This window comes from Falco peregrinus, chromosome 1, assembly GCF_023634155.1.
Source record: "Falco peregrinus isolate bFalPer1 chromosome 1, bFalPer1.pri, whole genome shotgun sequence".
Taxonomy (NCBI): Eukaryota; Metazoa; Chordata; class Aves; order Falconiformes; family Falconidae; genus Falco; species Falco peregrinus.
Window position 1 is genome coordinate 103,293,122 of NC_073721.1, and position 27,162 is coordinate 103,320,283.

The 27,162-nt window shown below is 40.4% G+C and overlaps 2 protein-coding genes across 7 annotated transcripts in view; both read left to right on the forward strand.

Moving 5' to 3' along the window:
- The window catches only part of NIN (ninein), a 65,542-nt gene extending 60,381 nt beyond the window's left edge, over nt 1-5,161 (forward strand). For all 6 annotated transcript variants that reach the window (XM_055811339.1, XM_055811333.1, XM_027778529.2 and 3 more), the window contains one exon: nt 1,212-5,161. In XM_055811339.1, coding sequence (XP_055667314.1) covers nt 1,212-1,421 — 210 coding nt within the window. In that variant the 3' untranslated portion in view covers nt 1,422-5,161. The remainder of the gene's footprint in view (nt 1-1,211) is intronic.
- A 635-nt stretch (nt 5,162-5,796) lies between these two features.
- On the forward strand, nt 5,797-27,028 carry SAV1 (salvador family WW domain containing protein 1). Its single transcript, XM_005231585.4, has 5 exons — nt 5,797-6,081; nt 7,937-8,383; nt 17,517-17,787; nt 18,738-18,881; nt 25,794-27,028. Exons 1-5 carry the CDS (start codon nt 5,988-5,990, stop codon nt 25,993-25,995), a joined length of 1,158 nt encoding a protein of 385 aa, XP_005231642.4. The 5' UTR covers nt 5,797-5,987; the 3' UTR covers nt 25,996-27,028.
- Nucleotides 27,029-27,162: the final 134 nt, after the last annotated feature.

Sequence of the window (27,162 nt, forward strand, 5' to 3'; positions counted from 1 at the left end):
CTGAATCCACCACTCATTAATTTCCTAAAAGCTGTGCTTGTTTGGTGTGCTGGTGCCCTTAAAGTTAGGAAACAAACACCAAATTCCAGCCAAGTATCCTAAGTGGAAAAGTTTTTTAGAAAAGGAGGAAAAAGGCGGACAGACAGGATTACTGTACAATGATTGATTTCTTGATGCCCCCTGCCCCAACACATCCCTTGCTTGACTTGGTTTTGGGGTTTTTGTTCTTGCCACCTTCATTTGATGGCATCAAATGATGGCATCCCCATCGTTTAATTCAGCATCCGAGATAAGGTCATAGCAAAGCCATTAAATATGCCACAGACCCATGCACTTTACTGAAATGTTAATATTTCAGCTTTTCACTGTGTTGCCTTTTTGTACTGATGAATTTTAGTTAACAGGTGCCTCCAAGGAGAGGACAGAGCTAAATCCCAAACTGGACACTGCCAAAAGAAGAATTTTGTTTATTCCCAAACTATTTTTCTGCTAAGTTTTGCCTAAAAGTAATCTTCACTGTGTAAAAAAAGACATATGTTTTTCTAGGTTAACTTATTTTGATACTTTGGTTTTAATTTAAAGTATAAATTCTGAATTTACTGTCTGCCACCTTCAGAAGTCCTCAGTAGTGGAGGAAAAGGTGGCTTTTGAGCACTTAGGCATGATATGGTAACAATGTCTGTTTTCTACTGAGGTACGGTTTCCTCTTCTATGTTAAGGAAGTGCTATACTGACAGGGCCTCCTGCCAAAGGGCTGTTCCCAAAAGCATGTAGACAAGTGCTAGGCTATGCTCCCCAATTTTTTAGGAGGTGCTGATAGTCCAAACCTTGGAGGAAGTATCTCTATGGGATCACTGGGCTTGTGGATTCTATTGTGAACTAGATTTATCCTTAGAGTACAAACGCTATAAAGCAGTACTCATCTGACAAGACTCATTTGAAGCCCTCTGTCATCTGCCTAATCTCCTTAGAAAGTCTTACCAGTTTCAAAATATTCATAGTATCTATGATGACTCCACAAACATACAGGTTTTTAACAAAGGAAAATAAGAAAAAATGGCTGGGTTATCTTCCTTTGATATTTCACTTACAATAAACACATTCAACTACTTTCCCAGCACTGTTTTTGCTTTTAATTTTGTTTTGCTTGTTTGTTTTGGGTTTTTTTGCTTTTAATTTGTGGAGTAATTAATGTTCTATTCACAATTCAGCTTTCAAAGAACACTAAAGCAGATGCAATGGTCAAGGATCTCTATGTTGAGAATGCACAACTGCTGAAGGCTTTGGAGATGACAGAACAGCGGCAGAAAACTGCTGAAAGGAAAAACTATTTACTAGAAGAAAAAATTGCCAACCTCAATAGAATAGTAAAGAACCTGGCATCCCCATCGTTTAATTCAGCATCCGAGATAAGGTCATAGCAAAGCCATTAAATATGCCACAGACCCATGCACTTTACTGAAATGTTAATATTTCAGCTTTTCACTGTGTTGCCTTTTTGTACTGATGAATTTTAGTTAACAGGTGCCTCCAAGGAGAGGACAGAGCTAAATCCCAAACTGGACACTGCCAAAAGAAGAATTTTGTTTATTCCCAAACTATTTTTCTGCTAAGTTTTGCCTAAAAGTAATCTTCACTGTGTAAAAAAAGACATATGTTTTTCTAGGTTAACTTATTTTGATACTTTGGTTTTAATTTAAAGTATAAATTCTGAATTTACTGTACTGAATCGATTATTCCTATCTAGATTGAAGCCAAGGTCTAATGCAAACTTACCTTACTGAATTCAAAACTTCAAAATATTTTCGGCTTTCTGGAATACTTCATGGTCCAAACCTAGTAATATTGATAGGTCAGTCTTCAACACTAGCAGTGTAATTGCTATTGAAAGCAAGACTTTCCTGATACAGTCTGTGTCCTGCAAACTGGTTGTGGTTTCTGTAAAGCAATATGCTCCACTTGATGCATTAGGCTTCTGGGTTATTCTTCATGGCTGTTTCTCTTCAGAGCTCAGAAAAAAGATTTTCTTAAAAATACATAAATAGACCACTGCCTCCAACTAAGTGTAACAGTATTTCATCTGAAGAAGTTTCCCTGATGGCAAATAGAGACTACTACTTTTTTTTTTTTTTTTAAAGCTGTGCTGCCAGACAACTTAAAAATTACAGAGGCCTTAATTATTTTGTGTGTAGAAATGTTATATAAGGAAGAGTCACTGAACAGAAGTGAAATGTGAATTCTGTTTATGTAATTTGTAAATTCAGTAAAGCAGTGGAGTTTATTAAACAACTGGTAGAAGAATGAAGAGGGGGACTTGAATGATTTTGTGAAATCCTGTCATTAGGCCTCACAAACATGGACCTTTGTCATTAGTGCAGTGTTCGTTTTGACCCAAGTGATAATTTGGAAAGGCTTTTGTAGTAGTAGATCCTAGTACAGAATCTAAGTTTGTAATTAATTGTGAAGAAACATATTCAATGTGAATATGAAGTACTCAGGGAGTAATAGCCTAAATTAGCTTCCTTCAACATTGTACATGTGGAGATTCATGTCAATTGGTGAAGATAAATATGCATTAGGAAAAGCAGGATAAACCAAATCATATTTGGATGAATATTACCTTAGTACTCCTAGACCAACATGCAGAAGTGCTGTAGTCATGAAGGTTGAACAGCTTCAAGGTTGGTAATGACAGGCGGTACCTCCTACTTAAGCAGTCGATGCAGCTGGGGAAATGCAAGCTTTCTGCAACACCTTCAAGACTGAGAGGGGTCCGACACAAAAGCAGTTGAATAAGACTTTGCATGCTGAAATGCTTGTATATAAACTATTAGTGCAAATAGTCTAAATGCCCTGCCACTGCCTTGCCTCCATCAGACCAGTAAGATACATTCGAACAATGTAAATAAAACTGGTGAAAGGGGCCGTACTGGCAATACTTGAAACTGGGGCTCCTTAAATATGCATGAATTGAAAACACAGAGGAAGATGGTGAGATATTTTGTCTCCAAGGCTGCTAGCAAGGTGGCAATTCTGACAGCATTTGCAATGAGCCAAAAGTCCCCCAGAAAATGGGATAATACTGCCTACAAGCTGTGGAGTAACCTACAGGAAAAGACTTTCACGCAGTACTGATTAGCATGTGGCTGTAGGGGATGCTATCTATGTCTACGTGGTTACTTAGTGACTTTGGAGGGTTGAGGGACTAGACATACAGGGTGTGACCTCCTCTCCTCCTCTCTCATTGCTTTATGCAAGCAACATAGTGGAAATGGAAATAAAATCACCTAAGAACAACATGTTGGAGTACCACAAAGTCCTTATAAATTATTTCACTGCTATTCTAAATGCCTATACTGGGTATTTTTCTAAGTAATCTCAAATTCAGGGATTTACATACCCTGTTTTTCAGAGACTGCAAAATTTTTTCCACAAATTTGAAATGTGTCAAATTGACGAACTGCATTGATGTAAATCAGAGCTTTTAAAAATCTGAAGTAGGGAGATCTTGTTTCTTTTAGTATGAATCAGTAAATGTTATCAGTTATAATAAACCTCTATGTGTGGGCACTGGGGCTGTGTGTTCGCAATACGGTAACTGAACACACCCTAAAACCATGTCTATGTTACAGAAATCAGCAGTTTCAAAATACTTCCAGGAAACAATGTAAATGAGGTTCAGATGAACAGTATTTGGAAAAATATTACTAGCTAGCACATTTTAATACTACTTCGTATCTTGAACTAGGTTTACTGCCAATGCTCCATCCGTGACCAAAGTTTGAACACTGAACAGAAAGAATGAGTACTTCACTTAAACTATTGTGCAATTTCATCACTCAGTTTTAAAGGCTAGACTACTTAAATAGTTCTTTTAATCTCCTGCTAGTTACCAGGCTGTTGTAAACCAAACATACAGACATTTCTAGAGCACAGTACCAAAAAGGGAGCCCAGATGTTGGAACAAAAGGGAGAAACAGAGAAAAGGGACTTTGACTTCTCTCTTTCTCACCCTTCTCCTACCTTGCTCTACTTTTCTTTCACTCTTAGCTTCAGAAAACTAACCTAACCACAGGAAAGAGTAGGAGGAAAAGGAGGAAAATGTTTGGGAAATGTTTTTAGACAAAACTCCAATTTCACTGGAATATTTGTGTGAATTAATTCTCAGAAGTGCCTTTTGTAATTACATATTCCAGAACCTTTCCGTACTGTACTGTTTTTGTTGCTACAGGACAATTCAGGACAATCCCTTCGCAAATGGGGGGAACACAGAGAAAGGTAATGCTGCTTACAAACGAGTGTCGTGTTGCTTATTGGTTCATTGTGTCAGCTCAGAAGAGAAGCAGCTAGTTTTACGAAGTCTAGGCTACTGAAAATAAGCATATAAACGTGTAAGTTATTAAGCATTAGTGGTCTTTTTTGCATGAATGTGTCTCCTATGCAGTACAGGCATTTTAAAGATACCAAAGTATTTAATGCTATTGTACCAGTCAAAAGTCACTGGATTTCTAGGCCTCATTCATACAACAGGTCTTGCCAATTAAGGTATTAACTACTTTATTACCAGAAGGTGTTTTAAATGTTTTCAGCCCTTGCTTTATGAATCACTGTGAAAATAAAGGCACATAGATATCTCTTGTTGGGAGTTCTGGAAGAGACCCAAAGTTAAATTCGTGTGTATTAAATTCACACAGTTGAAGAGCTAATTGTCAATTTAGAATTATTTAAAAGTGTACATTGCTGCACATTCTCCAATTACCACTTTAAATACAAGGAAAATGGAATTCTTTGAATTCCGATTGGGAAAAAAAAATATTGCAGTATTTGATTTTTAGCCAGATTGTATGTAAGATAGAGCAGGGAACAGTCTGGATCTGGAGTAAAATCCTTTTGTTTACTTTTAGCAAATGACATCACTGTCTCTCAGGTTTTCCATCATTTACCTGTTAAGTCTCCCGTCTGGTGTCAGATGCTGTCACTTCATGACACAAGACTGCTGTATAAATGAAAAAAATTGTTTATTTTTTTCTATTGAGTTTGTTTTGTTCTGGTGTAGTATGTTGTCCTTACAACATCATGTAAAACTGAAAGATGAACCAACTTACATGTTATTTATAATGAATGTAAAAGAAAAAAAAAATAAATTACTGTATGATCCCTAGTGGCATCTTTGTTTTTCATTCGGCATGGAAGTATTTCAGTATCTTCCCACGGAAGGTGTAGGTGCTTCAAGTATCATCTGCAAATTCATCAAATGCATCCACAAAGCTATAATTATGACAGCTTGGCAGCTACTAAAAGTTGTTTCTAACATTATTAAAGTCAAAATGGACTGAAATGTAAAAACCTGACAGGCAGCAAACACACAGCTTGTTTTCAAGCACACCCCACCCTCAACCGAAGAGTAAGTATTTTTAAGCTTTGTACGGGAATACCGAGGGCTTCTCGGCGTGTGCCTTTCCTGCTTAACTTCGAGAACTCTGCGGGCAGGGGGCGGGTCCCGGCGAGGAGCACGGGGCCCACCGCCGTCCCTCACCGAGCCCCTCCGGGGCCCGACCCTCCGCTGCCAGCGAGGCGGCGGTGCCGTGCCGGACCCCAGCCTAGCCGGGTGAGGGGGCCCGCTGCCCCCGCGGGGAGAGGCAGCCGCCCGGCCCCTGAGGCGAGGCGCGGCGCGGCCCTCCCCCCTTCCCGCCTAACGGCCCTGCGCCTTGCGCCCTCCCCGCCGCGCGGGGGCGCTGTGACAGCGCGCGCCCGCCCCTTGCCTGCCCGCGGCCTTCCCCGGAGGGCGGAGGCCGCGTTCCCACAAGCCCCCGCGCGCCGGCCCCGCTGCCTCCCCTCAGCGCTGGGCGCCCGCCGCCCCGGGCGCGGCCGTGCGGGCGCGGAGCAGCCGCCGCCGCGCCTGAGGGGGCCGGGGCGGCCGGGCCCTGCCCTGCGGAGCGGGGAGCGGCGCCGGGCATGCGGGCGGTGGGAGCGGACCGGGAGGTGGGATGCTGTCGCGGAAGAAGACGCGGACGGAGCTCTCCAAGCCGGGCGAGGTGCAGGGCAAGTACGTGAAGAAGGAGACCAGCCCTCTGCTCCGCAGTGAGTTTCGGGGACGGGCTCGGCGGGCCGGGGGACGGGCCGAGGGTGCCAAGCCCGAGGCCTGCGGGGGGCCGCGGCCTTTGTGTGCTGCGGCTGTGGTGCGGCGGGCCCCAGGGGCCTTGGCGGCTGCGGGCGTTCCCTGCGGGGCGGTTGGCGGGCGGGGGGGGGCATTTCTGTTGTGAGACCCGGGAGCCGGTGGAGGGAGGCTCAGCCTGGAAGGGAGGGGAAACTTAACAGGGAGCCCTGTGCGTAGTGTACTGCCAGGTGCTGACGGTAAACAAACTTGCTTGTTTTATTACTTTTCTCAGCAGCGGTTGCTCAGTTTCAGCAGGTCAGGGGTTAAGGTGGTCCCCGGACAGGTACCGTTCAGGGGAACAGAACAGAGCATCTCTCTCTTTCCAGAAGTCAGTGGTTGTTTTCCCGATGTAAGCTGTGTGCACTGCCAAAAGGTGTGTGCTTGGAAGATGAGATAACTGTATGAGACAGTTGCTTAAAATCCCTGCAGAAGCAACTGCTCCAGTTCTTAACCATGAATCAACGTGATGAAGTCACCGCTATGTCCCTTGGATGCACTGATCTTTGCGTGGTTAACCTGACACTAATGCCACAGCCCTGGTTGCGCTAGGACTGTACGCAATGCTAGCAAATACACGCTGAATGTGTGCTTAGGTTTCTTCTTGTTAATCGTTGAGAACAACCTGAGACAAATGCGTTATGCTATAATTGCAGGATTAGCTTGGAGATCACAACCAGAGAACTTTGCTGGCAGGAGCAGGTATGCAGCATTCCTGGAAGTACTTGCTGCATGAACAGCTGGTTCTACAGTCAACAGGCAAAATCATTTAGTAGTTTGATTGAATTGAATTAGGCCTTAAAAAAAAAAAATCAAGGTTTTTTTTCGTATTAAGCTGTAGGCCTGTCTAAGGGGTTAACACCTTTTACACATTTATGCTGTTCGCTGTGATGTGATGACCGACTATAGCATGGCAGCTTTGCAGCGATCGTTATAAGTTTACTAATGACACATTATTTTCACCCTAAGTAATAAGAGTTTATTAATAAAAAGTTACTAATAATAGACATAACTTCCTTCTAAATGAAAGTCATAATTGCGTTAGCTCACCTGGAGGGAAGCTACTGACTTACATCACGTTGAAGGCAGTAGTAGGGAGAGGATTAACATATCCCTTACTGGAGGGACGCACTGAAACAGTATGAATAGGCATCAGTGCTGGTATGCAAAAAACTCCCCTTGGGTGAAGGAGAAAGTGCATAACTTCATGATAATTTGAGAATGTGTGCAGAGTGACAGCGCTTTGCTGGCTGAGCTTTGTGATTAGTGGGGAAAGTATGAATTCTGTTCCTGATTCTGTCATGGATTCCTGTGAGCGTGGCGAATTAACATCTTCGATTGTTCTGAGTTTGTAAGGACAGCGGTCCCAATGAAGTGGTAGAATAGTAGCCAGGATACTTGGATTTTCTTGACTCTTCTAGTAGAGAGATACAAAGCCTAGCAGAGGTGCCCACAGTAAAGTGTGGGTGGTTTGGGGTTTTTTTTTGTTCATGTGGTTTTTGATGGGGTTTGGGTTGGTTGGTTTGTTTATTGTAGATGCAGCCATACTGGCAGAACTGTGCTGTTTTGGCAAGTTTGTTGCTGGTGGAGGGTGGTTTCTGTTGCACCAGTACAAACTGCAGCGTTACCATTATACTTGTATTTGCATTAGAGGTGACTTAAAGGGATTCTAGCCATTGAATTTCCTGAATTCCGTGGTGTAAAATCAGTATTGTGGCTAGCCAAATAATTTATGTGTAAGTATAGCCGAAGTTCTTACTTCTCTTTTATGCTATATATCAGATCTAATGCCTTCATTTATCCGTCACGGTCCAACCATTCCAAGACGAACTGATATCTGTCCTCCTGACTCGACTTCTTCTGCCTATGCTGCTGGTGGAGATGGAATTGTTTCCAGAAACCAGAGTTTTCTTCGAACCCCAGTGCAGAGGCCACCTCATGAAATAATGAGACGTGAAAGCAACAGACTCTCTGCACTTTCCTATCTTGCAAGAAGTTTAGCTGATGTCCCTAGGGAATATGGCTCTTCCTCCCAGTCCTTTTTAACAGAAGCCAATTCTGTTTTGGAAAATGGAGATGCTGGTGCCCGTTGTTACTACTATGATCATTTTTATGATGCCCAGAGGAGACGTCAGTTAAATGATCGCGTTCATGAGGACTACAGGTATTACGAACACAACAGTGATCTCTTCCAGAGGATGTCACAGAACCATGGAAGGCACACTTCAGGTAAGTATTAGTTGTTGCTTTTTTAAAAACATCTTTTTTATAAGACTTCAGGTGCAGAGGTATATCTGGATGATCAGGGTCATGTTTTTAGGAGTTACCCAGTGTAGGACAGAGCTTCTTTCTAATGACGTTTCTGTGATCTCAGTACACTGTGTGTTCACATTTCTTAGAATTAAGAATCTGATCACATATATTCAGAAAGGAAAAATATACTTAAACCAGGATTTATTTATTAAGTGAATGGGGTGAGGTTGAGCAAGTAGGTTTTTTAATGCCAAACATACATGCAACTCCTCTATGCAAGGTGAATGAGTTGCTCTAGCTAGCAAAGCATTTTATTCATGAAGAGACATTACTCTTCTCATGATGTAGGGAATAAGCAGCAGCTCTAAGTTATAACATTGCCATTTTAGTTTATTATTATTGTTGTTGTTATATTTTAACTATCGTAGTGTTGTTATTTAATTTTACTGTGTTAATTTGACCTCAATTAAATTAATTTTATAAATAGTCAGAGAGGAATGACTGCTTGGTGTAATTAGCAAATTGATGTATAGTTAGTGTGCAAATTGACTTCTTAGTCCTTGACTATTTTTTTTGTCTTCTAGCTTCTAATATTGTTTGTAAATATGCCTATTTCCCCCCTCAGTTTCGCTGGAACTTTTTTTTCTAAAGGAAGAACAACATAAAAGAGAGGAATCCATTAAATACTACTTTTTTTGAAATATTTGATTCTGTTGGTGATAACACCAAAGAATAGTTCTTTGGTGCAATGTGCCTTGGTGTAATAAAAAGTCTGGGATTACAGTATTGGCCATAGATAGCTGACCTTAAAAGTAATAAATTCGGCTGTGTTCAAGCAGTGAGTATTTTTGTAGTGTGTATATATATATATATATATATATATACTCAAGGAGGAGTTCAAAACAAACGTTTCAGACCTGTTAATAATGTACCTTCAATATGAAATATGTTGTTAGTTCATCATTACTTGTAATCTATAAACAAAATAGTAAGTAAGTAGTCTCTAGTAAAATAAATCTCCTATCTAGAAAAATAAATTTGCTAGAACGTCAACATTTAAGGCTGCTGGCCTTGCGTATGGAATTATAACCTGCCAATGCTTTGTGGGTTTTTTATTACACAAACATTTCAATGAAAAGTGATAGAAGAGTAATGCTAGTGTTAACTGCTGTCAGCGAATAAATTATGAAAATACTAAGTTTTAAGAATTGCTGCTTTAATCCTCATTTACTTTGCTAATTCAATACATCTGATCTACCTAGATTTTGCATGAAAGCCCTCCATCTCTGTCAGTTGTTGTTCACCCTGCAGTCATTAAACGTTTACCTGGTCCAGATAATGAGGACTTGTTAGTGTGTGCTTGGATAGTGGAGGGAGGAGAGGCAGGAGGGGAGTATTTCATAAACCAACCCATCAATTTAACATTCAAAAGTACTGTGTGTGCTGAGGAAGACTTCAAGAAATGGTACTGCTGCTGTGTTGAATTGAAACTTTAAGTGGAAATGGAGCTCTAGCTGTTAGCTTGAAAGTGGATTTAAATCTAGTAAATTTTTGAACAAGCTGAAAGTAGGGCTTTACAGTCCTATTCTTCTCAATTGTAGCAACATGGATTTCTTTCTAAGAAGACTTTTTCTGCACACACACCCACACCCATTTGTCTACATGCCCCCTTAGCCACTGGAAATCACAAAGGAGCTGCTGATGTTTGTTTGGTCTTTGTCATTCCCTCTCCTGTTTTTACATTGAATAGTTTGAACAAATTCTACACATTTTGTAATGGGCATGTATTCAATCTCATGCATTTGTAGGGAGAGACAAAAAAAGGTGAACCTTTTGTATGCCAAAGTGTCTTCCTTTTCCTCTTAAGTTTTTTTTCTTTCATCTCTGCATGGAATATGAACTCTTAAATTCCTCTTTCAGTTTCACTGCAGTAAGAATATTGACCTATGACCTTAATTTTCGTACATCTTTTCAAGAATTGCTGTTAATTTTTCTGAGTAAAAGAATTAAATGGCCAAAAGTAGGAAAGCATTAGAATTTCTAACTTCCTTCATCTCACCATTAAGCATCTTTTTATTGAACCATCCATTGTTTTCAAATCTACAGTGTTTTCCTTCAGCTACACCAATCTTCCTGTAATTTCTAGTTCCTTTTGTCCTGTGTTTCCAGAGGACTGAGGCAGGCCTTTTATTTTCATTGTCTTTGTCTAAATTACTTTTTCCTTACACATCTCCATTGTTGTTTCTAAATGTTTCACCTAATCAGAATTGTTCATAGAGTTAATTGACACAATTGCCTAATACCTACATTTCAACATACAAGCTTGTTTATTAGCTAGAATCTGCAAATGCTGCTTTCTGCCCTTTTCCTCCTCTCCCACCCTCCCTCAGTAGGTCCCTGCAGTCAGTTCTCTTATGGTTTGATTGCTACAGAAATGTTGCCCAATGAACACAAGATATGCTTGCAGTTGGTGAGTGATACTTCATTTAGCATTGGTTACAACAGATGACTTTTGAGAAGCAGTGGTCTGCAAGTGAAGAGGTGCATGTGAATTTCAGCTGTCGTTCAAAATCAAGATTCTCCTCTTTAAAATTTGGAGAGGAGTTCAAAACTTGTTCTTACTGACATCTTCATATTCAAAGCCCCATGATTTTTCTCGACAGTTGATGTTGACAGCATTAATATGTTCTTTCATAGGCATTTCTCCTTGAAGTCATGATTCCTCTCTTGGTGTGATTCAACTCTACCGTGTCCTTTTCTTTCGTTAGATTTGTTTTTAATTAGCAGTCTAGTGCTGTCAGTTTTCCTGAAAAATGTCTTCAGTTCAGAATTTTCCTAGTTTTGTATGTTTAGCTACCTCTGTGGCATTTCTTGAAAATTTATTTTTAGTGTCCAATTTCAAACTTAATTCTAAGAGACTTTACCTGTCTTTCCTCGACATTTCTTTCCTCTCTTCTAGGTTAAAGGTTTGGGGAGGTCTGTGGTTGAAGTTATATCTACAGTATAGATTGGAACTAACTTGTAACCAAGACCTCAGAGTTATTTGTACCTGTTTGAGCGGTAAGCTAAAAAATTCTTATGTGTATATGAAAATTGCTGAGATTAAAATCACAGTGTAAAAGGACTTTCTGGTGGTGGACTGTAAGCGGTTGACTGTGACAGTGACAGAGGAGAAAAACAATTCGTCCTGTGAACAGAGAATCCAGTGCACTTTAATGAAAGTAGGTTCATCTTGTGTTGAATTGTACCCCTTAAAAACTGCAAACTGGTATTCGTGTTTAATACAAGAGCAAAATAAATGCATACAAATTATTAAATGAAACCTATTTAGAGCTAAAGTAGAAGGGCTTGTCTTTTTAGGTGTGTACACTTTACTAATTTTTAAACAAAGGGCAGTTCCTGCCCTTTTCTTCTTTTGTGCTGATGTTGCAGTAATTTCTTTGTAGCAGACATTTGGAGGCTTTCAAAATCCTTCCTGTCACTTCCTATTTGTGAAATTAGGCTTACTTGGAATGCCGCGTTCCCTCTGACAAACAAGGTACTGATGCTCAGAAGTACCTTTGGATGCTTTGGAATGGGTTAGGAAGGCCTAGAACCTGCAGACCTAGCTAAACAGGATAGTTATTGCAACTTTTTTGGTATTTTATTATTACTTACTCCCTTAAAATTAAACAGTTTGTTCATCTTCTCTGTTATTCATCCTGGTTTGATGAGGGGAAGGGAGAGGATTTTGGCATCCTGGAAAAAGGCTCTCAAGACAATTGACCTAATGAAAGACAATATTAAGGCCTTTTGGTTGGCTAGATTTGTTCTTCAACACTTTGAAATTTGGTTGGAGCTAGTTGTGGGGAGTTCATAGGCTCTCAAACTTCTCTGCCTACATCAGCACTGTATCTAATAAATGAAGTGAGGCTTTTCTCTTCATTGTTTTTACTCTTTTCCCTTTATGCTGGTCTGCTCTGGTGATTTTCTCCTGTGCTTTCTACCAGGCAGACAGAAGAACTGCCCTTTGCTCACCTGGAAACCTTTCTCTTAAGAACTTGGATTTCTTTCCAGGCAGAGTGCCTTTACAATAAAACCCCTTCATTGGGGTGTGAAAGCACTTAACACATTATCACTTAGTTTTCTTTGTTCCATACTAATGGAACAAACCAAACAGAACTTCCTTGATTGACAAAGATACTACATATTTTGCATGTCTGTGATGTTATTACCTTAAGGTACATTTTAAGAGAAGAATGTTAAATGAAGGAAGTTTTTGTACCAATACATTATAATGCACTGGAATGTGGTGCTCAAAGTTAGTTTGAGTTCTGGCATTAGGACATCCTATTCTTAAAGGTGTTTAGAGAGTAAGACTGAATATGGGGCCTGGCCTTAAAATTCCGGGTATTTTAAATCTGGTTAATACTGGTAATAAGTGGTTGCTGTTCCTTTGCACTTTTTTCGAAGTGTAAAGAACATACTCTTAAGCCAGCAGACTGCATTGAGCAGGATTTTCTTTTGCTTTGGAACAGCATGGAATGCCTCTTGGCCTGATTGGCAATTAATTCAAGACCTTAAACTGAAGATCCTATGTTTTGCAAGAGAAGGAAGAAGCAAAGCCACAGATCATGTTCAGTATTGATGTTCCTTAAAAGCAACAGCTGAACCAAAAAATACCCCAAACATATACCGTTATGAAACAGAATTAACAAATGAGACTAAACAAGTTCTAAAGAAGAAACGTGAAAAGGATTTACAATTGCATATGTTTAAATTCATTGTTGACCATTCTTGGCATTTGATAGTGCCACTTGGGAGGTTATAAAGAACTGTGCTCATCCTTAAGCAGAGAGGAGGAGACTTTTTACATTTGGAAAAAGCAAATAATTTAAACAACTGTGTTCCTTGAGAAAACAGGAAGGAGAATTTCTGTCTTGTCATAGATAAAACAGCATGTGAGCAAGAATACCCTGCATAGTTAGAGCAAACTGGTTTGACTAGGCTGTTTTTGCTTGTCCTATAGGAGAGATCATATCCTCCATCAACAGGAAAATCGCAGGTTTTACGCTTGATGTTCTGATAAAAATGGTTCAGGTTTTAAGTTTGTGGTTTTTTCTGTAGATAGTTTGCATGGTGCTATGTAAATTTGGTACCTGTGACTCAGGGAATATCCTTGATGTGTGCTGTAAAATCCTATATGAAGCTTTGGGCTGCTATGAACATGCTTTAGGGCCAAACCCTTACCTGAAATTTAAATGCAGCAGAATATTGTACTTGGGCAATATGACACAGAAAAGGTAGTGTTCACAATGGATGGGTTTAGGCTGTATTGTAACTTTCTTTTTTGGTTTATACTTTGGAAAAGATCACATATGAATTTACTCTTCCGAGCGTTGTTCAGTCTTATTAATGATACTTACAGGTGTATGTATATGAAAGTCAGTTTTCATCCTATTGCTCAAAATCACAGCAGGAGCTATTTCTCTTACATGTGTACCCACTCTCCCTTGAAGGAAGCATCTGCTGAGTTTTATAAGGAAAACCAATACGTGATTTCTTTTGATCTGTAGTAACCCCAGTTGTATAAACAAATGTCTAAATTGTACTAATGTTGATTTGAATGCCATAGTGGGTTGGTGGTTGTAGGAAGCTGAGTGTTACCCAACAGCTTCCAGCATACGGAATGTTTCAATATGATCTGCAATTTTAAGGAGAAAATTAAGAGACTATACGTGATAGTCTACAACCTGTAGTATTTGTGACTGTCAGTTTATAAATCTGGGCTTTGATTTCATAATTAGAGTCTGCTAGTTGTAGAGGCTTGGAACAGTGTGCAGAACTGGTAAGTGATACAGCTGTGTAAGTTTATCTTAACAGTATGGCTCTGCTGCTTCATCTATGAATTCAAAATGGCAACAGGAATATATAATGTATTTGTGGTCTGGTATTATTTTTGTTCTATGCATCTTGGAAATAAATAAAGAAATAAACTGGCATTGGGAGAAGCCAGTTAGCTAGGATTAAATGGCTGCGCAAACGCAGAACTGGCAGTGTTACCTTTCCGTTGGGTGCAGCATTGCTTTTTAGCCTGCTTTCTAGATGATTTCTCTGTGTAATCTAGATTTTGGTTTCCCTCATTACCCAAGTCCATCTCCCAGTTTTCTCAGGCTTTTGTATGAAGAGATGGATAGACATTGTGTCAAGAGAACTGCTGCTGTAAATGGCTTGTGCAACTTTTAATACCAACTTGCAAAGGTTTGAAGGCATTAACCTTTACCCCAAGGACTGTATATGTATGTATTTGCTGCTGGAATCATGCTACAAGTTAAGAAGGAGGAACTGTAACAGAAATACAGACACATGCTAGTTTTAACAATAAACAAAAATATGCCTATGCCTTTGTGAAAATTCTTTCCCCCAGTTAAGTTTCTGTCTTCAGATTTTCTGGTAGTGGTGATTTAATAGTCACTATTTATACGTACATGAAATTACAACACAGTAGTCTAGTTTATTGGAGAAAATACTGAATTTGTTTATCTGAAGTGCAGTATTCTCAAGAAGTTTAAATGTTTTGTCATTGGAATGAAAGCAACCAGTGACATAAGTGTAGCTAGAGGCTGAAATAGTTTCCCTGCCCCAGTACTGCTAAAGGTCAGGAAGCCTCCAGGATGTTTCTTCTCACTAGGAGTAATGGTCTAGGTTGCTTAATCCTAATGAGAGGTGGGGGCTGTCATGTGGACACAACCATCCACTTTATAGGTATAAATAGGTAGCACATAGGTAAGTACTGTACAGGAGGAAATCCTTTTAAGGCTGAATAGTTCAGAACATGACGGGCTAGAAAAAGATTTGTAGATGAGCACAAAAGGTTTAAGGAACAGTACTCTGGAGGAAGCTTGAGATGATTTTTTTAAATTTATTTTTTTATTCAGTTACTTTGGAGCCTTCCCATTACTTTATCGTTGATGACTACTGTCTTGTATTAGAATAACAGCTCTCCTGTTTTTAGTCTGTTGTTTAATATGTAAACTAATGCTTAAAATACGTTATATCCCCTGGCTGGCTTGTTGTATTGTGTAAGTGTTGTTGAAAAGGACTGTTGCCTTTGTCAGCAACCGGAATATGAAACTGCTGAGAAATACTGAAATAGCAGCAAAATTGTTGTATTACTGTTGTCTTTTTGAGTCAATGACCATACCTGAAACCTCTTGGTTTTAATAGTATGCTTTAGATGAGGTAGACTCTGCCTTTCCCTTCCCCTCTCTCCAAAAATGATCACACAAAAATGATATTTCTGATAAACAGAAGGAAAAGGTGTATTCCTCAGGCAGTAAATGTGGCGCTTGTGATGGAGTCACTTTCTGACTTCTAAGAAAGTGGAAAAAGTGGCCCCCATACCCCTTCTTCTGGCTATTGGAAGCAGTAACACCCAAACTCTGATGAATACTGTGATTGAATAGATGCATTTGTGAGATGGGAAGATAATTTGAATTTCTTTCTGAAGGCCATTTAACTGTAGAACTGTGAGTAACTGAAGGTAACTACTTAAAAGGATTTTAAAGAGAGTTGAATTTGGACCACCGCATCCAGTAGGTAATAGGCTTCCAAGGAATGGAAGGAGACCTACAAAATAGTTAATGTCACTTGTTTTTTGTGGTTGGGGTTTGGGGGGTTTATTGTTTTGGGGTTTGAGGTGGGTTTTTTTAGTTTTCTGTAATTATTATGGCTTTTATTTCAACTAGCTTCCAAAGTATCCATAGTATATAGAGGGAAGGAAAAGGTGAAATTGGAATTATGGTTCTTCAGTACATCCCTCAGCATCTGTCATGCAAATTTTTAAAATGTGAAAACTGTGTGTATGTTTCAACAAATCACATTTTTAAATTCTAGTGAATAATCTCTTAAGCCAGCTATTCAGTGGTAAATCCTAACTGTGCTCTGTTTCCAGGACAGAGGTGGGAACTCAGTCAATTACTGATCCTGTCAGCTCTCCTACTGCCAATACACCTAACCTAGGCTTTAGTTCTCTTGCTGGAGAAACCCGTCTGCTAGTGCAGCCCACATCATCAGGAAAAGCTGGAAATTACATTTTTTTACACGTGCCTCTTCAGCATTGTGAAGCATATGTGCTCGCATTTAGAGAAGAGCAAGATGTAGACAAGCAGACATTCAGCCTACTAGACAACAGAACTTCCTTCTGAGATCTGTGGGAGGGAGGAAGAGGGTGGTGGGGATGTGGAGAAGAGATGAGGAGATTTTGTGGCTCGCTCCAAACAAGAAGTCTTGTCTGGTTTGCATTCAGAAGGCCTGACTGTCCCACCCAGCAGTGCACATAAGCGAGTTAGTCTAACAAGCGTGGGTAGTTTTAGGAAAGAAGACATAGCAACATCGACTTCAGCGTGAGCAGGATGACTGTGTTCAGCAAAGGGTTGGTGCAGGATCCTGTGTGGATCCAGCTTTTCTGTTTTCTCTTGTTACTGATGACACTTTTTGGCCATGGTTACACGCACTGCAGTAGTGATGGTCAGTGCGGCATAGTGCCAGCCTTTCTCGTCCATCCTCTCTTGGTTTACCTGGTCCTCTTACTGTTGTTGACTGGTATATCTGAAAGGCTTTGGTGGTATTCAGCAATTTTTCTAGATAGTTGTAATTTCTGACTGTAACTAGAAAAAGAAATAGCTGTAGGTTTTTTGTAGATAAATGGTTTTGATGCAGCTGTAATAGCATATTAACAGAAGCTGTCATTTCTGTAAAGCTTTTAACATTTGTAATCTTACGCCAGCCCTCTCTGCTCAGCAACTTGAGACAGTAACAACTTCATCCCTGTTCTGTATGCTAATACATGTCTCTAATCAAAAAAGCAAGGATGCTCTAACTGTCAGTAAATGAAGCTGTCTATTGAATCTGGAGTTGGACGAGAGCAAAACAAGTGAGGCTTAAAAGGGAATATCTGTTTTGACTTGATGGCGCTTTTTTACTAACGTACAAGTGCATATGCCATAAATGCCACAGTATTGTTCAAAGTTCGTAGAGCGCCTCGTGGTGTGGGGGGAAGTTGACTTCGTACATAATGTTGGCTTTGGGTATTACCAGTTTAGCTAAATGTTGCTTTCCCTTTTTTCAGGCATCGGTAGAGTTGCTGCTACATCTCTAGGAAACTTAACAAATCATAGTTCTGAAGATTTACCTCTTCCTCCTGGCTGGTCAGTGGACTGGACTATTAGAGGAAGGAAATACTATATAGATCACAACACTAATACAACTCACTGGAGCCATCCACTCGAACGTGAGGGACTGCCTCCAGGATGGGAGAGAGTTGAGTCAGCAGCATTTGGAGTGTATTATGTAGATCACATCAATAAAACAGCTCAATATAAACATCCTTGTGCTCCCAGGTAAGATATCCACCTTCTCTTCTGTGATTGATTTTTTTCTTAATCCAGTTCAACTTTTTAAACTGTTTTTGCCTCCTATATAACGTGCCAAAAACTTTGTATTTTTAGGAGTAAGCTTTACTTTGACCTAAGATTTGCAGAAGAAGTTGTAATTGTTGGGGTTTTGTCTCATCTTACTGTCTTAAGTTTAGAAGCAGGGTATTGTTCCTAACTCACTAAAACAAAGCAGGTTCTCATCAACTGTCAGTAAAACAACAGAGTTGCTGTGAACAGAATTGATTTGTAGACTGAAAAGAAACCTGATCTGATGTTCCCGGTGACTGTCTGAGTAAATACATGTACCATCTGAAACATGAATTAAGTCTTGTCTAGAATGAAAATTGGTATTTTAGCTACTTGTAATTTAAAGGTAAAGTAAGACTAGTATACACCAAATCTAACGGTTAATTTCTGCTACTCAGTCTACTTTGCTGTTACCCAGGAAGGGGAAGTTGTTTAATGTGTGGCAGAAAAAGTAAACACAGGAGGATATCCTTTGTAATAAATGGAATAACTCTTATCAGCTGCTGCCTGAATGTATTTGTTCTAACATACTAAATGGTGGGTTATTTGGCTGAATCAATACTTTCCTTCTTAGTATTTTAAGAACAGATAGCATTTTTTATTCTGCTTTAATGTCCCCATAGCAGAAACTAGGTGAATAGGTCTGAGGTGAATTTTACAGCGTGCTAACAGATAGCTACAACACTTAAGGGTTGTGATCAGAGTGAAGCACAAAAATAGCAACAGAAAATTGCTCTCAGTATAGGCCTGCCAAGGCAACACTACATGCGTGGTTGCATCGTCAGCCTTTGCGCCTATTAATCTGTGTATTAATGTTAACAATTTAATAATATCAGTATGTCTAACTTACTGCATGGAGATTACAGACTTTGTCTTCCTTTGTACAGTGTTCCCCGTTACGACCAGCCTCCCCCAGTGACTTACCAGCCTCAGCAAGCTGAGAGAAGCCAGCCTCTCCTTGTCCCTGCAAACCCCTACCACACAGCAGAGATTCCAGACTGGCTGCAGGTCTATGCCAGGGCCCCTGTAAAGTGAGCTTGCTTTTTTTTTTTTTGTCCCCCCCCCCTGCATTTTGCACTATGAATACATGGCTTAGAAGGAAAACAAATGAATTTTGATGACTGAAAGTAGAACTCTAGCTGGTATTTATTTCTTAATTGTATAGAAACTGTTGCTGACAGCATGCAAGGAAATTATACCAAGTGTTCATTGCATTAGTTTGCTTTGTATTAGGCATTGCACAAAATCATCACAGTACTTCTTGCAGTTTGTGACGTGCAGGTTGAGGATGTGGTTTACTTTCAGTGTATTTGTGAGAATGGTACCATATGCTTATAAAATATGTGAAATACTTCCAGGGTGTTAGCTCTTTAATGTATATCTTACTGCTTTTTTAAAAAGACACACAAATTCTCCTTCACAATTAAGATGCAGACTGAAATGTATATTTCTATTAAGAACTTGAATTAAAAAAAACAACCTAAACGGTAGTAAAAAGTCATTTTTTTGAAGAAACAATGCTATAGGAACAGGGAGTCTCCTTCGAGAAAAGATTTGAGTCAACATAATGAAACATTACATTTTTCTAATGGGTGCAGTTCTGCAGAATAGTAACACTAAATAGAAAAGCAGTAAAAAATGGAGATGTGTTTTGATAATTATGAAATAATGTACTTATGATAAGGAGAACATGGAGAAACAAGTGTACAGGCAAACAAGCAGGTCAGTCTGTACTTGCAAATTCAGGCTGTATGTGATGTTCAGTGACTTCCACTAAAAAAAAAACTATCTAGTAACTATAATTTGAATGGGGTTTATTACTTCTTGTGGCTACTGGGCTCGCCAGCAGCCTATAAAAATTTAAATTGGCCTAAAATCCACCAGGACATTCAGGCAACAGGGACATACTAAGTTCCTGTAACCTATGGGAGGACTTGTTTCCTAGAAATACTTTTGGGTTCTGGCTGCAGCTGCATTTCTTTATTTAGGTCTTTGGCTCATCCAGACAATGTCATCTGAAATATTTCAGCCTGTGTTGTATGAACTCCTGTTGGTACTTCTCTTGAAACTTGAGAAACAAATTTAAGGCAATTTAAACAATTTATCAGGAATTTCTTTGTATCTAGTAGGCTGAGCCAAATTAAAACAAAAACCAAAACAAAAAACACATTTTACTCATTCAAGCTGTTTGAACAGAATTTACATTGTTCAGAGGGATCAAAAATGATGTATTTTCCAGTATCCTCCTTTTAGGTTTCTGTCACAGTAATGCTGGGGGTAATAGGAATATTGTCGTAATTCTCAAATGCTTCTGTGAGGAAGTAAATTCTGGTTTATGCTACTATTATATTGGACAAGTGAAGAAGAGTGGTAGCAGCTGGCTTAGTATCACCTCATCTTGAGGGCTTCTTAAGGAACAATTGGTAAATAATTTTCACAGTTATTAATACCAGGATCACTTGTACATTTTCAATATAATTTTAATAATAAACCTCTGTTGCCAAAAAAACTCCCTTAAAGCTTGAGAAAAACATCCAGTAATGCTTGTAAGTTCTTCGGTAGTATTGTCCAAAAGCTGAGTATGAGAACTGTATCAATGTCCTCCCATGTTCTGGTGCAAAAATGAAAGTGATTGGGCAGAATGCTTTCATCATAGTAGTAGTAGTAGAGGAGTACCTTTTGCAATCTGCTGTTTGAAGTTTGCTGTAAAAATATGTTGCTTATCAGTACAGTTTTGCACTGAAATCATTATGGTGTATTTTGTTACGATTTCTTACTTACCCCTGATGCTGTAGCTTGATTTAGCTGACTAAAGGCCAGTTGTTTTGTTGAGAAAAGTAGGTGGTGATAGCAAATATAGATAATGTTAGCTTTTGTTTTGAAGAGTTTCTCTAAAGGATAATAATTCTGGCCACTGGAAAAGTCTAATTGAGAGTTTTGTAGGTACTAGCCATAATGCTTCCCTATTAATGAAAAATTGTTCAAACTGTTCTGGTAGAAAAGAAGATAATTTGGCTCGCTACCCAGTGAAGAGCCTTTGATGTCTAGTTAATGACTTGAAGTAACAATTTCCAGTGTCAAGGTATTTGTGATACTTTGAAGTATCCTTTTCCCCTCTCTCCTGGCAGGGGCAAGGTTTGTTTTGAGAGTGTAAGTGTAGCTGTCAGAATCTCAGCACAGTGGAGTCAAGACTCCTTTGCTAGGCTCTAAAATCCAATGTTTCTCCACTTTCCAAGTCACGTAGACCGGTCTGGGAAGTGTTTCTACAGAATGCCAGACAGCACATACGGGACTGCAAGGGTGCAGACCAAAAATGCCTGCCTTATATGAGAGACCGTGGTTGATTCTTCCCCTGACTCTTTTTGAGCAAGAATCTGAAGCCAGGACTTTCTTCTCTCAGCCCTAACCAGTAGGCTGTAAATACTTGGGGCAGGTCAGTGTCTCCTGAGCTGCAAGCGTCCTGTTTTATATTAAATACTTGCTTCGTGCTGGGAGGAGCACTGGAGACTGGGTATTCCAGCTGCATGTTCTGTCTGGTGAGCTCCTGCTTTCTTACGCAGGAGGGAAGGCTTTGTGCTCTGCAGGAATTCTGTAATAATGTGCTTTTTCCTTTTGATTTCTGGCTCTGTGACTAGTTGCCCTTCTTAAAAACGCCTGGGGAGTCTAGGTCAGGTACTGGTACTCCATGCTCTGTTTCTCTGTGCATCTCTGTGGTTGGGCATTCCTAGACTTACAGTCTTTTGGATTTGAATGAGTCCATTCCCACTGAGGCGCTGCCGATGGCTTAATCTTTAATTAGACTTCTTCCCCCATTCAACACTGCTCTTAGCAGGTGAAATGAAACTCACACTGAAAAGTAATCCTGATGTGCTGCTTTTCTTGAGAAACTATCAGCGCTGACAGCTTCAAAGAGCTAAGGAACCACCAAGGGTTTAGCAATCTGTGGTGATGCTTTAAAAAAAAAAAAAAGCTGCAGGCCCCGAAAAACCTGCAAACATGTTATTGCATGTGATGGAGCTTTGTTTTCTTTCCTGCTTGTATTGCCACCTGAGTAAGAAACAGTCCTTCCACTGGGAATCGGCCTTGCTGCAGAATGTCTTTTAATAAACGCCATTAACCCAGAACATTTGAAAGGACACATCAGCACAGGGCAAGCCAGGGGAAATCCTGCTGTAATTGAATTCGGTTCATGAGGAGTGGGAAGGGAGCAGAGATGGAAAGGTGGCGTTCACATCAACTCAGGAATCGAGTGCACTTGTACTTGGCAAACCTTCAAAAGCAGCAGCTTGCAGTCTTGCCGCTCTTTGGAGTTTGATCTCTGCATTGACATACAGATGCAATTTGGGTTTTTTTTGGGAAAAGTGATTTTAGCAGTGCAACCCTGTCAAAACTTGGGATAACATCAATATAGCAGCTGTTATTTAGGAAGTTTGTAGAAGCTGTGGTTATTTAATTTCTTAAAATTCCTCAAAAGCATCTTTGGTAGTCATCTGCACATCTTGGTGCTTCTCTGATGCATACAGCCTTCTGAGTATATCCTTTCAATATGTAGTGCAGTTTATTTGCATGGATGTACTGATATTTTGGCTTTAGCCTCCATTCAAGTGAATATATTTTCTCATGTAATTCACCTGGCTCAACTAATTCTGTCTATTCCATGAGTTTCTTCTATTCCTTTAATAACTATAGTAGTCACCTTCCTATTTCCAATTTAAGAAAATTAGATTGCAAATGAATTGTGTATGTTTAGAAGTACTAGGGAAAAGCAGGAGGTGGGGGGTATTGCAGTGACGATGTCACAATATCAAGGCCTTCCTTATCAAAATAAAGCAGCATCAAAATGTCTGTTGTAGAGCAAGACTTGGATCAAACAAAATCAAGATTAAAACCAGGTTGGGGAATTGGGATTTCCTCACCTTTCTTAGGAAATTCTGTATTGTTTCCCAGAGCCATCCAGGCCCATGCCAGGACACTGGGTGCTGCTCAGGTCCCCTTCCCAGGCGCAGCATGAACACTCCTGCTCTTTTTGGGGTGATACTCTTGAAATTCTCTCACACAAGTCTGTCCAAGAATAGGTAGGCTCAGGTTAGCCCAGATCCTCACTAACAAGACCTGTGCGTACAGTTGCATCATGCAACTGATCTTAAAGATCTTTTCCAACCTAGATGATTCGATGGGTCTGTCTTAGAGGCATGGTTTAGTGGTGGCCATGGCACTGGTGGGTTAATGGCTGGACTTGATGATCTTAAAGGTCTTTTCCAACCTAGATGATTCTATGGGTCTGTTCTATGAGCCTGTGATACTACACGTTGTTTCTGCGTCCCTTGTTCCTGGTGAGCCTTGGGAAGCATGTCTGCTCCTGAACCAGGCAGGTCTCTTCATGGCTGCTAGCTCGTGTCACCCTGCCAGACTTCTCCAGTTATCACGCGGAGGTGGAAAGCAACCATCAAAGAGAGAAGCCTGTTTATTTGAAGCCCAGGTTATGTACCCAGCTCTCTGAAGTCCTTGTACTACTTTAAGCATATGCGGGTGGGTCTGCACTGTGGGCTGCTAATGCTTGACTGATGTGCTGACCGACACGAGCCAGATCCCAGTCGGTGATCATTTGGGCTTGGGAGCCTGGACTGATGTCTGGGGAGGTGCTCACCAAACCAGCTGTCTTGCTGTTGGCCCAAAGTCTTGGGGTTTTCCTGAATTATTTCAATTAGCACCTCCTTGAAGAACATCCTAAACGTCAGTGTCTCCTGCTTAATACTGTCCTGCAGCTGTTCCCCCACAGAGTGTGGTGGTAGTACTGGACATCTGGCCATGAGCCAGAGACCTGTAGAATTACCATGAGTTTGTTGAAAAACTTTGTTAGAAACACTTTTTTTTTTTTTTTCTTCCCTCCTAGGATCTCTTGAAACCTTCTTGAAACTTTTCCCCTACTACTGGCACAAAAAGTCGTCCATTAAAAACAAAGTAATGGGAAAAAATGCTTGCTTTCTTGAATACTTTGGATAGCTTATGTATAAAGATAAATATTATTAAATATAGGAAATGTTGAACCATGTGTTTGGTATAAAAGATTGTCAGCACTAGCTTTGAAGAATTTGTGACCTGAAAGCGAGTCACTGACTAACGTACGATTGAACAGACATGTGTTATGAAACTGGACTCCATCTGAGCAGCTATCTGTTCCCTGAGAGTGCCAGTTCTGATTGTGAAAATGACTTGCAGGAGAAATGGCATAGCCTTGATGAGCCACAAGAGTGGTTTGGCAGTTATGACATAAAATGCAGCCTTCGGGAAGCTTTTTCAGCTCTTGCTAGAGAGACAAGGGAGGCTTGAAGAGGCTAATCTCACATGAAGTTTGTACCTGGCCAGCCGCAGCAGCTGGGATAGCCCAAAAGTGTGAACATAGGGTTATGTTTATGTGTTTTGGAAACTGAAAAAAGTTTGGAGTATAAACAGCAATTCAGAATTGCTCCATATTAAAAAGTAAAAATAAAAAAACCCAGCACTGACAGTGTTGCAGATTTATTAAGAAAAGCAGAGCTGAATGTTGGGCAGGCGAGCAGAAGACCTACCCAACAAAACATGAGATGTACTTTGCCAGCAACTCTTTAACCTGGGAGTGTTGGCGTCAGTGATGCTCCAGCAGCTTTCCTTGTTCGTTGTTTTTCCCACCTTATGGATTGACATCGCACTTCTGCTTCTGTTTGCGGTTTGTTTTAATGTGCTCCCCCCTGCTGCCATGGAGGGAGGTGAGCGTGGCTTCCCAAAGCCCATCTGTGCACAGCCCCCTTCGTGCACCAGGTGGTAGTTTCTTTGTGAGCTTTCGCATCCTGCCCCACTGATGGGCGTCCACTTCCCTTATCAAGGAAAAAGTGTTGACAGTGTGGATGGTGCTTTGGTGACCCGAGCTGTTACACTTCCCCTTGCTCAGCCAGCCACTCCTGGTAGCTGGTGGAAGCTGGAGGAAATACAACAGTAATTGGGTGACTTCCCTGATTCCAAGCTGAGCTTGTTTCCATCTCGCGTGGGGAGCTAGGTTAGATGTTCCTGAAGGAGTTCAGGGTGGCACTGGTGTGCTTCGGGGCCTCGGCACGTGTCTCGTGTCCCACATCCACAGCAGCTCTTTTTTTTGTTTCCTTTCCCATATGGGAAGTAAGAACACGGTTGTTTTCTAGCTGTTTGTGCTTGTGTCACGCCCTTGACACCCCCCTGCTCCCCCCAGCCCACAGATCGCTGCTGATAGCAACTAGCAGTTAGGACATCCCTTACTGGTGTGAGTACTCGCAGCCATTAATTACAGCCTAATTGGACTTGCCCCCTCCCTCAGTCCGCACCAACATCTAACACCCCCTTTTGTGGTCCTGCAGGGTCCTTCGTGACCCACAGTTAGAGACACACTGCCCTAGGTTATTGCTGCTAACTGAGAGTGTTAGGGCTAGAGGAAGAATGCTGTGAAAACAAGAATGCGTGAGGGAAGGCTGGCAGTATTCTGCCTGCTGGGAAGCACCTGCTGGGGAGTATTAGGGCAAGCTGTTGAAATAATGCATTTTTTTTTCTGTGTTACTCCAAGTTTTAAAGGTGTTTTGCTGCAAAAACTTGGAGGCTGGTTGTGAATGTAGGTGCTGTTTCAATGCTTCCAAAATGCGTGTTTTGTATTGGTTTATTGTAACTGGTTAATAGGGTCTTTAGTTGGAGTTTATCTGTGCGTATGAGGAGTGATTCTGCAGTTCAGCTGTAAGTGACATTTCTCCAACTTGCTTTGAGACGTGCTCCCTGTCTTTTGGTGTAAATACCTTCTTTATGCACGTAAAACATGCTAATGCAGCTTGCTAGAAATCTGATCGGGGGCTGTATACAACTGTGAGGCCAGTTTTTAAGAAAAAGCAGAAAACGCTGTGTATTTGCTTGCAGCGGCACGTAGATAATCATCTTTTCTATCAAAACAGATACGATCACATTCTGAAGTGGGAGCTCTTCCAGCTGGCGGACCTGGACACGTACCAGGGAATGCTGAAGCTGCTCTTCATGAAAGAACTGGAACGGATTGTGAAGCTGTACGAAGCGTACAGGCAGGCCCTCCTCACCGAGCTGGAGCATCGCAAGCAGAGGCAGCAGTGGTATGCCCAGCAGCACGGCAAGAATCTTTAAGCTAACAACTCTATTAAAAAGACTTCTATGAGGACACTAAGAGCTTTAAGTTTTTCACACTTAAAACTATGAAAAAATGCTGTTGTTGAAAAGGCAGCTTATTTTTGTTAATGTTGCACCTTTGTTATTATCCTCTTGAATATTTTTCTACATCTGTTAAGTGTTGTTTATAAAAATGAAAAATGTTTGTTAATCTTTTTCCATACAAGAACTAGTTTATTATTCTGAAAACTAGCGCGGATTTAATCAGACACTTGATCCTGGTATCTTTTTTTCTAGCAGTCAGCTGTATTATTAAGAAGCTGACTATATATATTTTTAAAGGGCAAGAGATGCAACTATATGAAATAAAGTCCTGGATTTAAAACATTGTTAAAATCCAAATGAGTATTTCAGTGCGTTTCCCTCGGGATTTTGTATCCCTCTCCTGAGAGAGGTCTGCTCTTTGTTTACAGCTTTAATGTACAGAAGGCTGCTCCTGTTCCGTTTCAGTAACACCCAGTGCTGTAGCCAGGCAGAAGCAAATTTCATCAGTCTAAACAGAGGGCTTCGGGAAAGTGGCATCTGAGTTGCCTTTTTACTTTAACGCATTACTACTTTAGATTTACTACTCATTTTCACAGAAATTAGAGGGAAAATACTTGGACTTTCTTAAAGATCAAAATCTCTAAGCAAACTTTTCACAGGTTTTGAAATCCTAGGTAAACTGCATTTTATAAAACATGGCCCAGCGAAAGTAATAGTGTTGTCTAACCAGCTTGCCAACCAGCTGTACCACGCCACAGAAAAAATCAGGGATGTGACAACTACTACTTTCTTTTTTAAATGAGCTTTTGTCTTATATTAAAAGCTTCCTTACCTGGGGAAAATTTTTTAAATTGTACAGTCATCCTCTCCAATATTTTCATTTGGTTCATTGATTGTCCTGAAATGTTATTTATGGATTCTTTTTAGTGCAATAAACATTGTTGCAGACAAAAACACATTTCTTGTAAATCCTGTTAATTCAATAAAAATGTTTTTGTTCAGTGAATGAAGGGTCATCTGACTGATTGTTTTTTGGTTTTTTGGGGTTTTTTTTGCCTTGTAGAACATCAAATCAAATGTTCTTGTAACCAGTAAAAAGATCCAAGCAGGGATGGTGACACTCGGTAGCTGCGTTCTCTG

What these genes read in the sequence shown, in the direction of transcription:
- SAV1 (XM_005231585.4), top strand. Translation starts at nt 5,988, where the DNA reads ATGCTGTCGCGGAAGAAGACGCGGACGGAGCTCTCCAAGCCGGGCGAG. An exon ending in GACCAGCCCTCTGCTCCGCA is followed by an intron (nt 6,082 to 7,936) that starts GTGAGTTTCGGG and finishes GCTATATATCAG; the next exon opens with ATCTAATGCCTTCATTTATC. An exon ending in AAACATCCTTGTGCTCCCAG is followed by an intron (nt 17,788 to 18,737) that starts GTAAGATATCCA and finishes TCCTTTGTACAG; the next exon opens with TGTTCCCCGTTACGACCAGC.